General features: G+C 43.7%; 1 protein-coding gene across 2 annotated transcripts; it reads right to left on the bottom strand.

Moving 5' to 3' along the window:
- Positions 1 to 1,824: 1,824 nt before the first annotated feature.
- LOC113248854 (tripartite motif-containing protein 26-like) lies at positions 1,825 to 18,303 on the bottom strand. 2 transcript variants are annotated; one of them, XM_057304958.1, is made up of 7 exons: positions 17,820 to 18,303; positions 15,534 to 15,629; positions 15,130 to 15,360; positions 14,060 to 14,082; positions 7,854 to 7,969; positions 6,859 to 6,891; positions 1,825 to 6,421 (listed from the first exon to the last, which is right to left on the bottom strand). In XM_057304958.1, exons 1-7 carry the CDS (start codon positions 18,258 to 18,260, stop codon positions 5,748 to 5,750), a joined length of 1,614 nt encoding a protein of 537 aa, XP_057160941.1. In that variant the 5' UTR covers positions 18,261 to 18,303; the 3' UTR covers positions 1,825 to 5,747. The 2 variants fall into 2 exon arrangements, with proteins under 2 accessions (XP_057160941.1, XP_026346251.2); XM_026490466.4 differs by lacking the exon at positions 15,534 to 15,629.
- Positions 18,304 to 18,977: the final 674 nt, after the last annotated feature.

Raw genomic sequence — 18,977 nt, 5'->3', positions numbered from 1 at the left:
GAGCGGCGGCGGGGAGGGCCGAGGGAGGACGTGTGCGCTGCCGAGGATTGACGGAGTGGGCCGAGCGGCGGCGGGGAGGGCCGAGGGAGGACGTGTGCGCTGCCGAGGATTGACGGAGTGGGCCGAGCGGCGGCGGGGAGGGCCGAGGGAGGACGTGTGCGCTGCCGAGGATTGACGGAGTGGGCCGAGTGATGATGGGGAAAGCCGAGCGGCGGCGGGGACGGCCGAGGGAGGACGTGTGCGCTGCCGAGGATTGACGGAGTGGGCCGAGTGATGATGGGGAAAGCCGAGCGGCGGCGGGGAGGGCCGAGGGAGGACGTGTGCGCTGCCGAGGATTGACGGAGTGGACCGAGCGGCGGCGGGGAGGGCCGAGGGAGGACGTGTGCGCTGCCGAGGATTGACGGAGTGGGCCGAGCCGCGGCGGGGAGGGCCGAGCCGCGGCGGGGAGGGCCGAGCCGCGGCGGGGAGGGCCGAGCCGCGGCGGGGAGGGCCGAGCCGCGGCGGGGAGGGCCGAGCCGCGGCGGGGAGGGCCGAGCCAGGATCTGTGCATTACGGAGGATTGATGGACCCGGCAGAGTGCGAGCGAGGCGCGGAGTGTCCACCGAGAGGGCCTAGGAGGGCTGAAAGACAGTGTTGGCGGACACCGGGAGTGCCGGCGGGAACAGCCGAGGGTCCACGGAGAGGCCCAGGATCGATCTGGCTCCAGATTGAGGGAAAGAGTTGGGGGGTGAGGGCCGAGGATTGACAGAAGGAACGAGGGGCGGCGCGGGGTCCAGGCAGCACGGCGCTTCGGGGGGACGGGTTCGGGACCCCCAGGCCGGCCCTCTCACCCGCTGGGCCTGACCCGACCGGACTGGGTCCCAGGCGCTGTCCGCCGGCCACCTGCTGGCGGGCCGGTGTCTGGGTCTGTGGTTTGTGGCGCGGCTTGCAGGAACGCGGGGGGCGGCATTTGTTTGGGGTCCGTGACGTACTTGTGTCGGTCGGTTGGTGGGCGGCGAGTGCTGGCTGTGCAGGGCGCTTCCCCGAGTGAGTCTCGGGGCCGGGCGGGGGGCGGGGGGTGCCGCTGCCGGGGGCGGGGCGCGGAGTGGAGTGGAGGCGGGGGGGGGTCGCGGGGTGCGGAGTGGAGGCTGGGGGTTGCGGGGTGGAGGCTGGGGATTGCGGGGTGGAGATTGGGGGTTGCAGGGTGCGGACTGGAGGCGGGGGAGGGGGGTGCGGGGTGCGGACTTGGGTGGGTGCGGTCGCGTTCCCTTCCCTCGCGCAGTGCTCGGAACGATCGTGTTCGGCACCTGTGGGCGATCCTCCAGCGCTTACAGTGTCCAACAACACGCTCCCATGCACCACAGCCACCACCCTTCCCGGAGCATCCCAGGGGCTCCGGGTCGTGGGAGTGCAGCTCTGGGAGAACAGGAAGTCCTCCACGCGGAGCCCGGGGCTGACCCTGAGGACTTGTGACGCCCTGCCAGGGCTCCGTGGGGCCTTGGAAAGGACCGTACACCTGCACTAGGAACCACGTCCCCAGCCATTGCCCTGACGTCGAGGACAACTGCGTGTTAAATAGCCGTGCTTGGGGCATAGCGCCGGAGGACGGACAGCAGCGCGCTGCCTAAACTGGTATTCTCAATGAGAAGGAACTTTCCAGGAAGACACATGAAGCTCTTGTAACGTTCTTTCAACCAAAAATCCAAACAAAAAACAAATGGAAAACCCCTGCTTCAACAGAATAATGCTAATCTTAAAAATAAAACTCAAATGTTTTACCAGCAAAAAGTGAGCTTGGGAATAACAGAAAACCGCAATTCAGGACAAGCAAGCTATGATGAACCCTTTAGCAAATCCAACAATCAAAGGAATTTTATTTTATGAAAAAGAAGAAAGTTGGGAAGTGTTGTTTTGAACAAAAGTCCAATTGACACACACAGGTAGGCACCAGATTCTCACCATTCTCTCCATTTTGTTGTAGATACTCCTTGATTTCCTTCAAATCCACATGGCACCCACCATAGCTCTGTGTCACCCCCAGTGTCATCTCCAAGGGCATTGCTGCCCAAAGGCTGGGCCCCCACCCATGTACAGGCCAACAGCTTGACAGTGTCCACTCCTATTCAGCCTTCCTCCAGAAGGAGATTGGGGTTGGGGGATCATGGACAAGAGCAGGGTCAGCTGTGAGTACTGCCCCCCACAGCAGTGGAGCGCCTGTGTCCAGTGCAAAGAGGCCAGTCTAAGCTGGGCTCTAGTTCCAAAGGCTTCCCCAGCAGCCAGGTTGCCCAGTAACTATCACTGAGTGGGGTGCCAGTGATGGCCCTGCATTCCACCCAGTCCTTGGGTTTTGCGGGCCTGCAGTGCATCCGTGGTGGACCATGCTGGGAGTCGCTCTGGTCACCAAGCCCTAAGGACAGGTGATGCTCCTGGGGAGAGTGCTGGGCCCTCTGTTCTGGCCGATCTGCTGCTAACTATGGTTCTAGCATCAGACACAATGTCTTTTCTAGGCTCCTTTTTTCTTGCTAGTGTTTTTTCTATTTGTCTAGTAAATACCTCATTAACACAAACCTTTGAATGGAAAAATTATTCTAAAGAGAAGCAGTTTGAGCCCAAAAATAGACACATAAATCAATGGAACAAATTAGATTCCAGAAATAAGTCCACACTGGTCAATTGATCGAAAATCTACAGTGGAAAAAGCTCTCTTCAACAAATGGTGCTGGGAAAACTGGACATGCAAAGCTACATGTAAAACAATGAAAGTGGACCACTTTCTGACACCATACAGAACAATAAACTCAGAATGTGTTAAAGACCTAAATGTGAGACCTGAAACCATAAAATTCCTAGAAGACAGCATAGGCAGTAATGTCTCTGACATCAGTCATAACAACATATTTCTAGATACGTCTCCTGAGGCAAGAGAAACAAAAGCAAAATTAAACTATTGGGACTACGTGAAAGTAAAAGGCTTTGCACAGGAAAGGAGACCATCAGCAAAACAAAAAGGCAATCTAGGGATAGGGAGAAGATATTTGCAAATGATGTATCCAATAAGGGGTTAATATCCAAAATACAAAGAATTTATACAACTCAACACACAAAAAACCCAAATAATCCATTTAAAAATGGGCAGAGGACCTAAGTCAACATTTTTCCAAAGAAGACAGACACATGAAAAAACGCTCAACATTACTGATCATCAGGGAATGCAAATTAAAACCACAATAAGATATCACTATATATCTGTCAGAATGGCTAAAATCAAAACACAAGAAATAATGAGGTGGTGGGATAGTGAGGAAAAAAACACTCATGCACAGTTGGTGGGAATGTAAACTGGTTGCAGTCACTATGGAAAACAATATGGAGGTTCCTCAAAAAATTAGAAGTGGAATTACCATATGATCCAGTAATTCCACTACTGGGTATTTACCCAAAGAAAAGAAAAACACTAATTTGAAAAGATATATGCACCCCTATGTTTATAGTAGCATTATTTACAATAGCCAATATATGGAAGCAGCCCAAGTGCCCATCAGTAGATGAATGGACAAAGATGTGAGATACAGACACACATACACACACAATGGAAGACTACTCAGCCATAAAAAAAGAAAATCTTGCCATTTGCAACAAAATGGATAGACCTAAAGGATATAATGTTAAGTAAAATAAGTCAGAGAAAGATGAATACCATGTGATTTCAATCCTGTGTGGAATTTAAGAAACAGATGAACAAACAAACAAAAAAAACCCAGACTCTTAAATATATTGAACAAAGTGGTGGTTGCCAGAGAGGAGGTGGAGGGGGTGAGGAAAATGGATAAAGGGGATGGAGATGTGCAAACTTCCAGTTATAAAATTAGTCATGGACATGAAAAGTACAGCATAAGGAATGTATCCAATAATATCATGATCATGTTTGGTGATGATGGTAACTCTACTTATTGTGATGAGCAGTCAGAAATGTATAGAATTGTTGAATCATTATATTGTACATCTAAATCTATTATAAAACTGCATGTTAAAGTATACTTGAATTTTAAAAAAATTAAAAAATAATTTTAAAAAGAGCAGTTTCACCACTGTCTGTCTTGCTAGCTTCTGACCCTGTTCTTTAGTAATTACTTACTCATATTTTGGTTCACTTTTATTTCTAACCAAAAACATTGGAACATTCTCTATATCCTTAACCCATAATATCTGTTCCCTTGGGTCCTGTCAGTTGTTACAAAGAACATGTAATAGAATATACAGGTTACAACCCTTGGCCACTTATACAGAATAATTGTGGTTCCAAATGGGTTTGTCTCTGTTATATGGTGGATTTCAATGTACATTGTTGACAGTCTGTTTCAACTTGCTTGAATTGATGGATACAGACACAGGATATAGGAATCTTGTATTGTTTGGTCATATTTTTCAACACGATGTTCTTATACAGCTAAACTATCAAAGCAGATTTCCCCGCATCTCCCAAACCTAGGAGTTGAAGCGTGGGAGCTTCCTCTTAGTTAACTAGCATCTGTTCCCATGTCTTGAGAATGCTACCTGAGCCCTGATGAGACCACCTTTTATGGCAGAAGCTGAAAACACTTTCCCAATCTCCCTTGTTGCTGGCGCACAGGCAGGTACTCTATATGCTGTCAATCGGGTGCCCCGATGCCAGATTGTGATGTAGTAGTTAATTACAGGAAGAACTATGGCCTGTTGTATCCACCAATTTCCTGGGGCCATTTCTTCCTCAGCTCTTCATTCTCATTTCTATATACCCTTCAGTAATGCCTAGGAATCCACCAAGACAGCTACTTCTGAACACATCTCTGGCTCAGTCTCTGTATTTGTTGCTTTTTCCTCCTCTGCTCCCTGCCACTATCCACTAGCTTGTAGTCAAGCATGGTGTGTTCTGTTCACAGACTGACGGTCATGATAGTCCCCTCAAGCTCTGATGACCCCTCCACCTCTTCCTCCCTGTGGCTGCAGCTCGCATACTGTCTCCGACTCGGGCTTTGTGGCAGCGTGATAATACCTCCAGAAATTGCAAGTAGGTAGACACAGATACCCTTCCCTCTTTGCACTCTGCACACCCCGGTGTTGTTCAATAGATTTCCCTTCTTCTAAAAGTAACCAGATTTGTTTTCTGCTGTTTATAGCTCAGGCTAATCATTTGACTTTGATATCTATTTCTACCATCTCAAAATCAGCTGACATAAGACTTCCTTCATAAGACTCACTTCCAGAGACTCATATCTGCCTGAACCTCAAATGGCTTCCCCTCCCCCACTTTCTACTGCAAAAAGGGTAAGAACATAGAAATAGATAAGCCAGTACCCGCTCTGGATATTTCAAACCTTGGGAACTGTTAATCAGGCATGAATTCCATCAAAATATTATTGGTAGAACTGATATAGATGTTGTAATCAATTATTAATAGTGGCAGAGGCTGCAATCCTATGACACAGCCACTCCCTTCTCATACCTTCATCTCAGTAGCAGATGAAGGACCAAATCAAAGGCAACAGAAGAAAAAGATTAACAATAGCACATATTTTAATTAGTACGTTAAAGACATTTCAACCCTTCCCCTGCAGAGAAAGCAGATCATGTGTTGTTCCTGTTTTACAGGCAAAGTAGAGGATAAGAGACTCCTGCCTCCACCGTGTTGCTCCCATCATCTAAGGGTATTCAGAAACCCAGATGAACGGTCTAGCTGAGGTGGAAAGTTGAGAATGAACCAAGGCCTAAGGGACAGATGAAGCCTTCTCTCAGGGTCTCAGTGTAAGTCTGGATCTCATGCAGTTAAGCCACAGGAAAGGGAAAATTCTCCCAGAGAAGGAAGAGGAGAATTCATAGATAAACTCCTGAGTCCTAGCATTGGTAAAGGTTACCTTCCCACCACCATAATCCAGAGCAACTCCAATCTGCCTTGGACAGTAGGACAGGATCTGGAAAGGCTCAGGGCTAGTGCCTATACACACGCCAGCTGAACACAGCTGCAGAGTCCAGAATCCTTCCTCAGGGCTGAAGTTGAGAAATCCTCTTCTCACCACTGACTCTTTTGCCACCCCCACCAGGCAGAATTTTGGCCATATTCCATTTTCTTGTGGCCACTCCTCCAACTCTTCATTCTCATTTCTATACCCATCAGTGGTGCCCATTAATCCACCAAGATCACTAGTCCCAAACACACCCCTGGCTCCACCCCAGTACTTCATTGCTGCTTCTTCCTCCTCTGCGCCCCACCATATCCTATCCACTTTCACTTCCCAGTATACTTTGCCCCACGTGAAGCCCTTACTGCCCAGCACCCCAGGCTCAGGGTCAAATCTTTGACCCTGCTGGTATTTGTTCGTCCACAAGCCAGTGAATATCATGCTCTTCCCGTTCGGAGACACCGAGAGGTAGCCATTGGCGGTCTGGGAGTTCAAGATGATCCTCACTGTGGGGATAAGGGGATAAAGGTACGGCATCGTAAGATATCAAAGGAGATTTTTCCCTTAGGTTCTGGGGCCCTGCTGACCATGGTGGGAGACTCCTTTCAGAGACCAGGACACAGATTGCGCTGGACCTCGTGCGCACACTATCCAGAGGCTGGCGAGAGCCCAGGGAGAGAATTCAAGAGCATGAGCAGCCGATGAGACTCAGGAGGAAAAGAAGAGAGGGGCTGTTATCATCGTGGTTGAAAAACACTGGGGAAGGGTTTGTGGTTTCAGACTCTGAGACCTCAGGATAAAGAACGGGGTTACATTAGCCACCACAAAGACCTTCCTGCTTACAGAGCTGCTCCTTAAGGGAAGCTGCACAGGCAAGCTGTAACCCGGGCAGCAGAATTTACTCTGAGGCAAACATCAGCCATTATCCCCTGCAGATACTCACTGGTCTTATACTCCAGATCCCTCCGCAATTTTCCTAGAGAGGAAGAAGTAAAGGACAGTAAGTGATCCTGACACGTCTTCCAGCTCAAATTCTCTTACTGTTGGCTAACACTTTGAAGAGGTGGCCAGGCATGATGAAAGCCCAAGCCACACAGAGAAGTCAATGCAGGAGACGCCAAGTTGTCCAGTCTACAGGGGCTCGTTCAAGCACTGATCTGCTGCTCACACCAGTGCTTCATTATGGAGCCTTTGAGCACATTCTCTGGGCTTTCACCACGTCTTCAACTTCTAGTCCTAAATCACACTACTTCTCTCCACTTGCAAAGAGACTTCTTTGAGATTAATTCTCAAAGTATTAATTTTATTTAACCATCCCAGTATTTTTTATTGTTTTATTTTTAAATATAAAAACACATAACATAAAATTTACTCTGTAGATTTTAGGTGCATGGTTCAGTAGGGTTGTATATATCTACATTGTCGTACATCCAATTTTCTGAATGGTTTTGTCTTGCAAAACTGAAAGTCTGTAGTCATGAAACCACAACTCCTCATTTCCCCTCCTCCTAATCCCTGGCCACCACCCTTCTACTTTCTGTTCCTATGGAATTGGTTGTTTTAGATAATTCCTCTAAGTAGAATCCATACAGTATTTGGCATTTTGTGACGGTCTTCTTTCACTCAGCACAGTGTCTCTAAGGTTTATCCATGTATTCTTTTACCTCACTTCTAGATACAAAACACCTTTTCATCAGCTCTGGGACCTACTCTGACTCTACCTTAGTCCAGGTAACATCTTTAGACTGCTTTGTGGACAGACTCCCTGGTTTGGACTGACTGACTTTCCCTCCCCAGTGTCCCTGCCTGCTGTAAATGGCCTTCATAGAAGCAGGGAGCTATGAGGACCCAAGGCCAGAGTCAAACCCTAAGGAAATATGACAGAGAAAGAAAGGGGTTTTCCTGGGCTCAGAGCCCCCCCTTCACCCGTTCCTTTACCATTGAATCCTCTGATTCCTTTCTCTAAAGAAAGAAGTTTATCGGCAAACTCTTCTGCCCGCTTTTTGACTGCAGCACTGATAGGCTTTTCAATCCAGAACTTCTTCCGGGGGTACCTGGAAAAAAGAGAGGCACAGAAGTAGCTACTGAAAGAGAGGCAGGAATACACACATCAGCACACACATATACACACATACCAACAATGCACCACAGGGCGGGGAGCAAAGCTGCACCTCCAGGTGGCCAGCGCCACATAGGAACTGAAGAGTACGATGTACACAACTCTGAAGAAAGGGCCATGATGCAAGTACTCTCTACCCACCAATATATCAATTATGTGTGATGTTAAAAGAAGAAAGAAAGTCCTTTTCTGCCTTGGAAGTTCATTGAAACATGCTACTAATAGTTCAACTTCTCAAGAAATTACCTGAAGATATACACCAAATAAATTAAAATTAAAGTATAACTTTCAGTTTTAATTTTAAAAGAACTTTAAATTTGTCAGATTTTAAACCAAAGACTATAAAAGATAAAGAGGAAAATTATAGCATACTTAAAGGATCTATCTATCCAACAAGAAGATCTAACAATTGTGAATATTTATGCTCCTAACTTGGGAGTGGCCAATTATATAAACCACTTAATAACAAAATTAAAGAAACACATTGATAATAATACAATAACACCCCACTCACAGCACTGAACACATCAACTAAGCCGAAGATCAACAAGAAAACAAGGATTTTGATGACACACTGGATCAGATGGACTTCACAGATATATTTAGAGAATTCCATTCTATAGCAACAGAATACACATTTTTCTTGAATGCACATGGAACATTCTCCAGAGTAGATCACATACTGGGTCACAAATCTGGTCCCTACTGGTACCAAAAGACTGGAATTATTCCGTGCATATTCTCAGACCACAGTGCTTTGAAACATGAACTCAATCACAAGAGGAAATTTGGAAGTAACTCAAACACTTGGGGGTTAAAGGGCATCCTACTAAAGAATGAATGGGTCAACAAGGAAATTAAAGAAGAATTTAAAAATTCATGGAAACAGGGGCACCTGGGTAGCACAGTCATTAAGCGTCTGCCTTAGGCTCAGGGCATGATCCTGGCATTCTGGGATCGAGTCCCACATCGGGCTCCTCCGCTGGGAGCCTGCTTCTTCCTCTCCCACTCCCATGCTGTGTTCCCTCTCTCGCTGGCTGTCTCTCTGTCACATAAATAAATAAAATCTTTTTTAAAAAAATTCATGGAAACAAATGAAAATGAAAACACAACTGTTCAGAACTTTTGGGATGCAACAAAGGTGGTCCTAAAAGGGAAGTATATAACAATACAAGCCTTTCTCAAGAAACAGGAAAAGTCTCAAATACAGTACCTAACTTTACACCTAAAGGAGATGGAGAAAGAACAGCAAATAAAGCCTAAACCCAGCAGGAGAAGAGAAATAATAAAGATTAAAGCAGAAATCAATGAAATCAAAACCAAAAGAACAGTAGAATAGATCAACAAAACTAGAAGCTGGCTCTTTGAAAGAATTAATAAGATCGATAAACCCCTAGCTAGACTTATCAAAAAGAAAGAGAAAGGACCCAAATAAATAAATTCAAGAATGAAAGAGGAGATATCACAACCAACACCAAGGAAATACAAACAATTTTAAGAACATATTATGAGCAACTATATGCCAACAAAGTAGGCAATCTGGAAGAAATGGATGCAATCCTGAAACAGGAAGACATAGAAAACCTGAACAGACCCATAACCAGAAAGGAAATTGAAGCAGTGATCAAAAATCTCCCAAAAAACAAGAGTCCAGGGCCAGATGGCTTCCCAGGGGAATTCTACTAAACATTTAAAGAAGAAATAATACCTATTCTACTGAAGTTGTTTCAAAAAAAATAGAAATGGAAGGAACACTTCCAAACCTCATTCTGTGAGGCCAGCATTAACTTGATCCCAAAACCAAAGACCCCATCAAAAAGGAGAATTATAGACCAATAACCCTGATGAACATGGATGCCAAAATACTTGACAAGATACTAACCAGTAGGATCCAACAGTTCATTAAAAGGATTATGCACCACGACCAAGTGGGATTCATTCCTGGGCTCCAACGTGGTTCAACGTCTGCAAATCAATCAACCTGATACATCACATTAATAAAAGAAAGGACAAGAACCATATGATCCTCTGAATTGATGCAGAAAAAGCATTTGACAAAATACAGCATCCTTTCCTGATTAAAACTCTCCACAGTGTAGGGATAGAGGAAACATACCTCAATATCATAAAAGCCATTTACAAAAAGCTCACAGCGTATATCATTCTCGGTGGGGGAAAATTGAGAGCTTCCCCTCAGGTCAGGAACACAACAGGGATGCCCACTCTCACCACTATTGTTCAACATAGTACTGGAAGTCCTAGCCTTAGCGATCAGACAACAAAAAGAAATCGAAGGTCTCCAAATTGGCAAAGAAGAAGTCAAACATGCACTCTCTGCAGATGACATGATATTCTATGTGGAAAACCCAAAAGACTCCACCCCAAAACTGCTAGAACTCATAAGGAATTCAGTGAAGTGGCAGGACATAAAATGAATGCACAGAAGTCAGTTGCATTTCTATACACTAACAATGAGACGGATGAAAGAAAAATTAAGTAATTGATCCCGCTTGTAATTGCACCAAAAACTGTAAGATAACTAGTTATAAACCTAAACGAAGAGGTAAAGGATCTATATTCTGAAAACTACAGAATACTCATGAAAGAAATTGAGGCAGACACAAAGAAATGGCACCTGCACCCCAATGTTCATAGCAGCAATGTCCACAGTAGCCAACCTATGGAAGGAGCTGAGATGTCCACCCACAGATGAGTGGATAAAGAAGATGTGGTTCATATATACAATGGAATATCACTCAGCCATCAGAAAGGATGAAATCTTACCATTTACATTGACATGGATAGAACTGGAGGGTATTATGCTGAGTGAAATAAGCCAATCAGAGAAAGACAATTATCATATGGATTCACTCATATGTGGAATTTAAGAAACAAAACAGAGGATCATAGGATAAGGGAAGGATAAATAAAATAAGATGAAATCAGAGAGGGAGACAAACCATAAGAGACTCTTAAGTCTCAGAAACAAACTGAGGGTTGCTGGAGGGGTGGTGGGGGGATGGGGTAACTGAGTGATGGGCATTAAGGAGGGCACCTGATGTGATGAGCACTGGGTAATTTTTTAAAGATTCATTTATTTGACAGAGAGCACAAGGAGAGGGAGTAGCAGGCTCCCCACTGAGCAAGGAGCCTGATGTGGGGCTGGATCCCAGGACCCTGGGATCATGACCTGAGCCACAGGTGCCCCAACACTGGATATTATATGCAATTCATGAATTACTGAACTCTATATCTCAAACTAATGATATACTATATGTTATCTAATTGAATTTAAATAAAATAAGTTTAAAAAAGAAACAAAAAAATAAGGAGCTTTAAAGAATATATATATAGATATATATATACATATATAGCTGAGCTTTAAATTTAGCTGAGCAGAGATACATGAGCTAAATACAAAATGAAAGAAATATGAAGTCTTAATCTTATTATCAGGAAGGATTGAATTCAAGTCAGAAAGATATTAAATAAGACAACAGAAAGTATTTTATGTTACTAAGAATATTATAATGCACAATTGAGATACAACTTCCATTCAAGGTCCCACAGGGGGGAAAAGCATCAAAGTATAGAAAAGCAAAAACTATCAGAATAAAAAATGGGTAAGAACTGATTGCTAGTAGGAATCTTGGACTGACCTGTCTTAGTCCATGATATCTCAAGAAGTCAAAAAAATATATAGCAATACAAAACACCTTAATAACAAAATTACTAAGGGAAACCTCATGGAGATATATCAAATCCTATTCCAAGGACACTTGAGTGTTTGGAATGGTCACAAAAATTTACAACATATAGGGCGCCTGGGTGGCGCAGTCGTTGAGCGTCTGCCTTCGGCTCAGGGCCGGGATTGAGTCCCGCATCGGGCTCCTCAGCTGGGAGCCTGCTTCTTCCTCTCCTACTCCCCCTGCTTGTGTCCCCTCTCTCGCTGGCTGTCTCTATCTCTGTCAAATGAATAAATAAAATCTTTAAAAAAAAATTTACAACATATAAACACAGAATGTCTTGATAAAGTGCAAAAGGTAGAAAGATCAACAACCTCGTCTGATCACAATGTTTAAAATCTATGAAACACAAACTGTTAGGGGAATACAAACCCAGCGCCACTGACAAATATCCTCTTTCTTTAAATTTTATGCTAAAGAACAAACCAAAGTCAGAATTTCAAAATACCTAGAAAACAACAGTAGTGAAAGTACTATACACTAGAAATTATGGTATTCATCAAAAGCAGAGCTCCTAGGGAAAAAAAAATTAAATATGGGGGAAAACGCAGGTAAGTAGAGGAGACAAAAGTAGAAATATACCAAATAAGAAATGAAAAATATTCAGATATAAAAAGGAAATTAAATTGAAGAAAATTATTTTGACCAACTATTCAAATGCTTTTGAAAATGTAAATGAAAACGGTGACTTTCCAGAATACATAATATTAAATTTTCCAATTAAAAATAGAGTGGAAAAAAAAAAGAACATGGGGGCACCTGGGTGCCTCAGTTGGTTAAGCGTCCAACTCTTGGTTTGAGCTCATGGAGGTGAGATCAATTCCTAAATTGGGCTCTGAGCTCAGTGGGATGTCTGCTTGAGATCCTCTCTCTCCTTCTCCCCCTCCCCCCACTTGTCTTCTCTCTCTTAAAAAAAAAATAGAGTGGATTTATTGAAAACAAAAATTTTATGTTCCTTATAAAGAGACATAAAAATAATATTCCTAGGTATCTTATGGTTATTGGTGCAATTGTAAATGGATAGATTCCTTGATTTCTCTTTCTGCTGCTTCCTTATTGGTGCATATAAATGTAATAGATTACTCTACCTTGATTTTGTATCCTGTGACGTTATTGAGTTACTATATTGTACTCCTGAAACTAATATTACACTGTATGTTAACTAACTCAAATTCAAATAAAAACTTAAAAAACTATAAAACCTATAGGCAAAAAAAAAAAAAAAGATTCAAGTGCTGGTAGTTAGTGTGGAAGCATATGGGAAAGGATGTGTGTTTAATGAATTGAAAGTATATTGTGTGTAATGCATCTTTCAAATAACATCTTTTTCACGATTATATAAAAAAATAATAAAGTAAATAAAAATAACACATAAAGGTTGAGAGTTAAAGGATAGAGAAAGAAATACGGTGCAGATACTGATTAAAAGAAAGCTAGAATAACTTTGCTAGTATCAGACAAAATGCTTCGGGGCAAAAACTGTTATCCTCTTTTCTTACGTAATTGTTCATCCCTGATGTGTCTGTCCTGTGTCCCTAGCCATCTGTCTCGTCACCCTCCTGTCTGCCCGGTGTGTGGCCCACAATACATGCTCTAGATGCCAACAGTCCTGCACATCCCTCGGTACCAACTGTGTAGTATCAAATTCTTCCCTTTTATTCTCTGTTCAAAGCTTCTGCAACTCACATGGGTATGATTGAAAGCTGTCAGTGTCAGTGTCTGGCACGAACTACAGGAAAAATCATTACCTCTAAGGTCCATGTAAGTGTCCTCCTACAGAATGTTGAGGAAACTGTGGCCAGGAGTGACAGCTGGGAACAAGGCAGGAATGGGAAGAAAGAAAGGAAATTGGGCTGTGGAAAGAAATGGGTGGCTGGCATTAAGGAGGGCACATCATGTGATGAGCACCGGGTTATACACAGCTAATGAATCACTGAACACTACCTCAGAAACCAATGATGTGCTATAGGTTGGCTAATTGAATAAAAAAAAAAAAAAAATAGAGTGGACCCTAAATTTTCTCTAATACTCCTCCAAATCTCCTCCTACTTCATTTCTATCTCATGCCCCTACTGTCCTAAGACAAGTTCCGTGACAGCAAATTTTATGGAAAGCCCAACCATTCCATGGAACACCTTTCAACTTACTCGAGTAGAAGAACCTCTTTTGGAACAATCTTCTTTCTAGCCCTTGTCAAATTTCAATAATTTGGGAGAAAGAAAACAAAGGGCCACCTAAGTAGTTAAAAAAAAAAAAAAAAAAAAGCAGGCAGCACTTACCTGCTTACTATGTCACTGGGGTCCTGGAAAGGAAGAGAAAACAGACACTGTTATGGACAGAAGGATCCAGGAGCTGCCGCCGTTCCCTACTGTGGACACACCAGGGACTGGGTGCACAGCAACACCAGGCCGAGATTTATTCTGAGGGGCCTGGACCTGGGTCGCCCCATGGAGGATATCCGTTTCTATGCACACGTGCATCCGCCTCCCTTCCTCCATCTGAGCCCCAGACTATTCCAGCCAGGGAACCTTCCCTGATCTATTAAGAGTCCCTTCGAGGTCTCAGCCTCGGTTGGAAAGCCTCCGTTCAGCTGGCCCCATCTTATCTATCTCATCCTCCCTGTAACATCCGCCCCGGAAATACGGCGCCCTGAAGTCTGCGTGCTCTTCCTGTCTTCTGAACAACCTGCACCCACCTTGTGATTACCGTACGCATTTGTCTAATTGTCACCAGTGCGTCTCACCATGGTTAGCTCCTCCTTTCTGCTAATTCAAATCCTTGCATTTTTTTCAAGGTCAACATTAAGCACCTCTTCTTCCTCAAAGCCTTCCCTAACTACACCCTGGTCTTTTCCAGAATTCCTGTGGCCTCCAGTCTAACCACAAGATTTAACACTCGATTATTTGTTGTAATTAAAATGTGCAGATTTCACCATCTCATTGTATGTATGTAGGCTCTGCATATTACTATCCCCTGCCCACTGCAGGGGGCCTAAATCCTATTGGTTGGCTGACTAAGGCTTATCAACGACCTCAATAAATGAGAATAAAACTTTTCTCTCTTTTTTTTAAGATTTTCTTTATTTGTCAGAGAGAGAGAGCACAAGCAGGGGGAGCGGCAGAGGCAGAGGGAGAAGCAGGCTCCCCACTGAGCAAGGAGCCTGATGGGGGACTCCATCCCAGGACACTGGGATCATGACCTGAGCCGAACGCAGATACTCAAACAACTGAGCCACCCAGGTGTCCCAAAACTTATTTCTTGACTCTGGTCCAAATCTTGACCCACTTCGGAGGGGCTATACTGCAGCTCAGAGCAAGAGGATTCAGATATAGTTTAGTTGGTTCCTCACCTGCAAAAGCTCAACTGCTGGCTGCTGAGACTTTTTTTCCAACTCAGAAATCAGGGTTCCAAGTCGGAGGACTTCCTCAGAGCCTTTGGTGACATAGCTGTTCCTCCCTTCAGCAAGCTCTTGCTCAATCCCCTCCAGCAACTCCAACAGGCACTGCTCTCTTTCTCTCAAGAACTGGTGGCCCTGTTCAAACACTGACACAATGTCCTGCCTGTGGTTCTGGAATTTCGTCTGCAGGAAAAGCAGAAAGAGAAAGGGGCTTTTTCTGAGAGGCTCGGAGGCAACAGGACATGTGTGAGATCTGGGGATGAGTTCACAACAGGGATCTCTGGGGTCACACCCCTCCCCACTCCTCAGTATCCCCCCACTCTGCCACCCACACGTGTCACAGAGACTTTGCTCACCAGCAGGGCCTCAAGCTCATCTTCTCCTGTAGACTGAAATTTCTCAATCCTATCCCTGTCTCCCTTGAGAATCTTCAGATGGTTTAAAATTTTACCCTACGGAATCAACACGGATATGATCAAGGTGAACGTGAAAATGCCCTCACTACGCAAAGAGAAGTTCAAAGTGATTCCAGCGTGAAACCAGATACCTTGACCTTTAGTAGCATAACAGTAGTCATGTGAACTAGTTTCCGTTCTAGTTAACAAAGAAGAAACAAAGTGAATGCTAAGCTAGTTTAGGTGGGTTTCTTAGAATTGAGATACGATTGCTTATTATCATTAATACTAAAACGTATGGTGTAGTTCTTATTTATATTTATAGTCTCTTTCCATCAAAAATATAGACAATTTATATTTTAATGAATTAAAAACCTAGAAATAAAAGAGAAAATCAAAACAAAAAAAGGAAGGAAAGCATATATAATAACTCCAAATTGAGAGAATGACTGTTAGTTTTTTTTTTTTTCAAAGATTTTATTCATTTATTTGAGAGAGAGAGAATGAGAGAGAGAGCACAAGATGGGGGAGGGTCAGAAGGAGAAGCAGACTTTCCCCTGAGCAGGGAGCCTGATGTGAGGCTCGATCCTGGGACTCTGGGATCATGACCTGAGCCAAAGGCAGCCGCCCAACCGACTGAGCCACCCAGGTGCCCCAAGAGAATGACTAAGTTAGTTTTAAGAGTCCTGTCAGTCACAGAGAAAAAAGAAACAATTAATTGTTTAATTCTTCCTTAGCAGACAGAAGGCAACATACTAGCACCTCAGAGGAAATAATATCTTCCCGGAGATTAAGCTCTGAACAAAATTTATACAGGGGGGTGGGGGATGGGCTAGGCCAGTGATGGGTATCACGGAGGGCACGTATTGCATGGAGCACTGGGTGTTATATGCAAACAATGAATCATGGAACACGACATCAAAAACTAAGGATGTACTGTATGGTGACTAACATAACATAATAAAAAAATTTTTTAAGTAAATTTAAAAAATAATAAAGAACAGGGGAAAAAATTTTATACAGGACAAAATAGCCTCAGAACCATTTTGACAGCTATGTGCCTGAGTACACACGATTTGAAGCTGGACACCAGGGGGCTGTCGAGAGTGCCGGGGTCCTAAGCTGCTAGTGGAGACCTGATTCCAATGACTCGAAAGACAATCACAGCAACAGGATAGACTTAGTATTAGAAAAGATATGGGAGCAAATCAGTTCTACCAAAATTCAAAGGGTAACACTTTACAAGAACTTTCACCTCACACTTTCCACCTTATACCTCACAGGTACCTTGTTAGGATGGCTACTATTTAAAAAACAAAATATAACAAGTCTTGATGACAATGTGAAGAAAAGGGAGCCTGTTGCCCTCCTGGTGGAAATGGTGCCTGATGCAGCCATCATGGAAAACATTGTGGATGTGCCTTAAATAGTTAAAAAATAGAACTAGCAAATGATCCAGCAATCCTACTTCTAAATATTTATCCAAAGGAATTGAAGTCAGGATCTCAAAAGGATATCTGCACTCCTGTGTTCATTATAGCATTCTCCAACTGTCCATCAACAGATGAATGCATCAAAAAAATGTGATATTTACAAACAATGGCATATTCCTCAGCCTTACAAAAGAAGGAAATCCTGGAGAAAATTATGCTAGGTGAAATAAGCCAGACACCAAAAGACAAATACTGCATAATCTTACTCGTTACTCGTACGTGGACCCTAAAATAGTCAGACTCATAGAAGCACAGAGGAGAATGGTGGTTGCCAGGGGCTAGAGGGGAGGGAAATGGGGACATGGTGGTCAAAGGATTCATAGTTTCAGTTATGCAAGATAAATAAGTTCTGGAGATACTCTATACAGTATAGTACCTACAACTAACAATACTGTATTGTACATTTAAAACTTGCTACGAGGATTGACCTTACCTTATGTTAAGTGCTCTTATTATGGACACACAAACACACACACACACACACACATAATAATAATAATATAAAGAGGGTGGGGGGAAACCTTGGGAGGTCGGAGATAGGTCTCCGGCCTTGATGATAGTGATGGTTTCACAGGTGTATACTTATCTCCAAACTCAGTGAGCTGTCTGTAGTAAATATGCACAGCTTTTCCCATGTCAATCATACTTCAATACAACGTTTTCCAAAAAAAAGAATTTGGACCTTGTCCCGAAGGCACCGTAGCAGAACTTTTTTGGCTATGAGAAGGAAGCCAGGGTCCAGCAGAATTCTTACCCGAAAAGGCTGTGCAGCCTTCTCCAAGAGAACAGCAGCATGGTGTCTGTGCTCCCGGGACTCCCGGCACATCACACACAGTATTTGCTGGTCATCCTTACAGTAATAATGCAGCTTCTCCAAATGTAGCCCACATAGCTTCTCTGCATTCTGTTCAAGTGGTCTGTCCTCTCTGGGTGCTCTCTCCTCATCTACCTTCAGCCTCCAGATGTTTTCCACTAGGCTGGCCATCTGCCACACGTGGCGAATATTCTCTTTCTTAAAGATGGCCTTGCAGAGAGAACAATGCAATGGCTGCCTAGTACACTCACATAACCGAATGATACAGTGGTGGCAGAAGACGTGGCCACAGTCAACGGCTACGGGGTCTCTCAAGTAGTCGAGGCAGATAGAGCAGAGCACCTCACCCTCCAGCTCTCTCAGAGGGGAGGCAGCAGCCATGACAGCAGTGCCCAGACCCTGCACAGAGCTCCTTCTTCAGATGAGCAATCACTTTCTAAGAAGACATGAAGGACAAAAGAAATTGTGAGTTTAATCAACATCAAGATAGAACCTGTGAGAAAATTTTTATGTTTAGTCTGTCCCCAACATGTATCTAAGTGGGGTATCCTAGAAGACTGTGGGAAAGCAAATCCCCAGTGAAGTCTAAGGAATTTGCTTCACTCTTAGTAGATAAGCTCGGTAAAAAATATTTGCTGTAAATAATTCAATAGTCGAGAATAAGAATTATAAAAACCTAGGGCTGTATCTCAAAAGTCATTGAGAACATGCAAGAGATTATTAGAAAGCGCTAGGTCTGTTATTCATATCCTGCCTAGGAAATCTCATCATCATGGTTTAAACTAATGGTTTTCAAACATGTTTTGAAACAAAAGAAATGGATGCACATCCCAATTGAAAATACTTGCACATGCGTGTGCACACGCACACACACACGCACACACACAACTGTTAAGTTTTGGTAAATATGCTTATTCTCTATTATATATAGTACATTCTGATTTTTTATTACAGTCATTTTTTCCTGCTTTGATATGTTTTATTGGAGCAAAATCTCAACAAAAGGTTGCTTTTACTTACAGAATTTGTGTGGGGAGTGTCCAAACCACTTGGACCCAAGTGAGAATAACCACTAAGCCTGTTGATATATTTTACTTT

This window comes from Ursus arctos, unplaced genomic scaffold (assembly GCF_023065955.2).
Source record: "Ursus arctos isolate Adak ecotype North America unplaced genomic scaffold, UrsArc2.0 scaffold_31, whole genome shotgun sequence".
In the NCBI taxonomy this organism is placed as follows: Eukaryota; Metazoa; Chordata; class Mammalia; order Carnivora; family Ursidae; genus Ursus; species Ursus arctos.
Note: the sequence above shows the minus strand (reverse complement) of the source record. Positions and strands in the feature narration are given on the sequence as shown.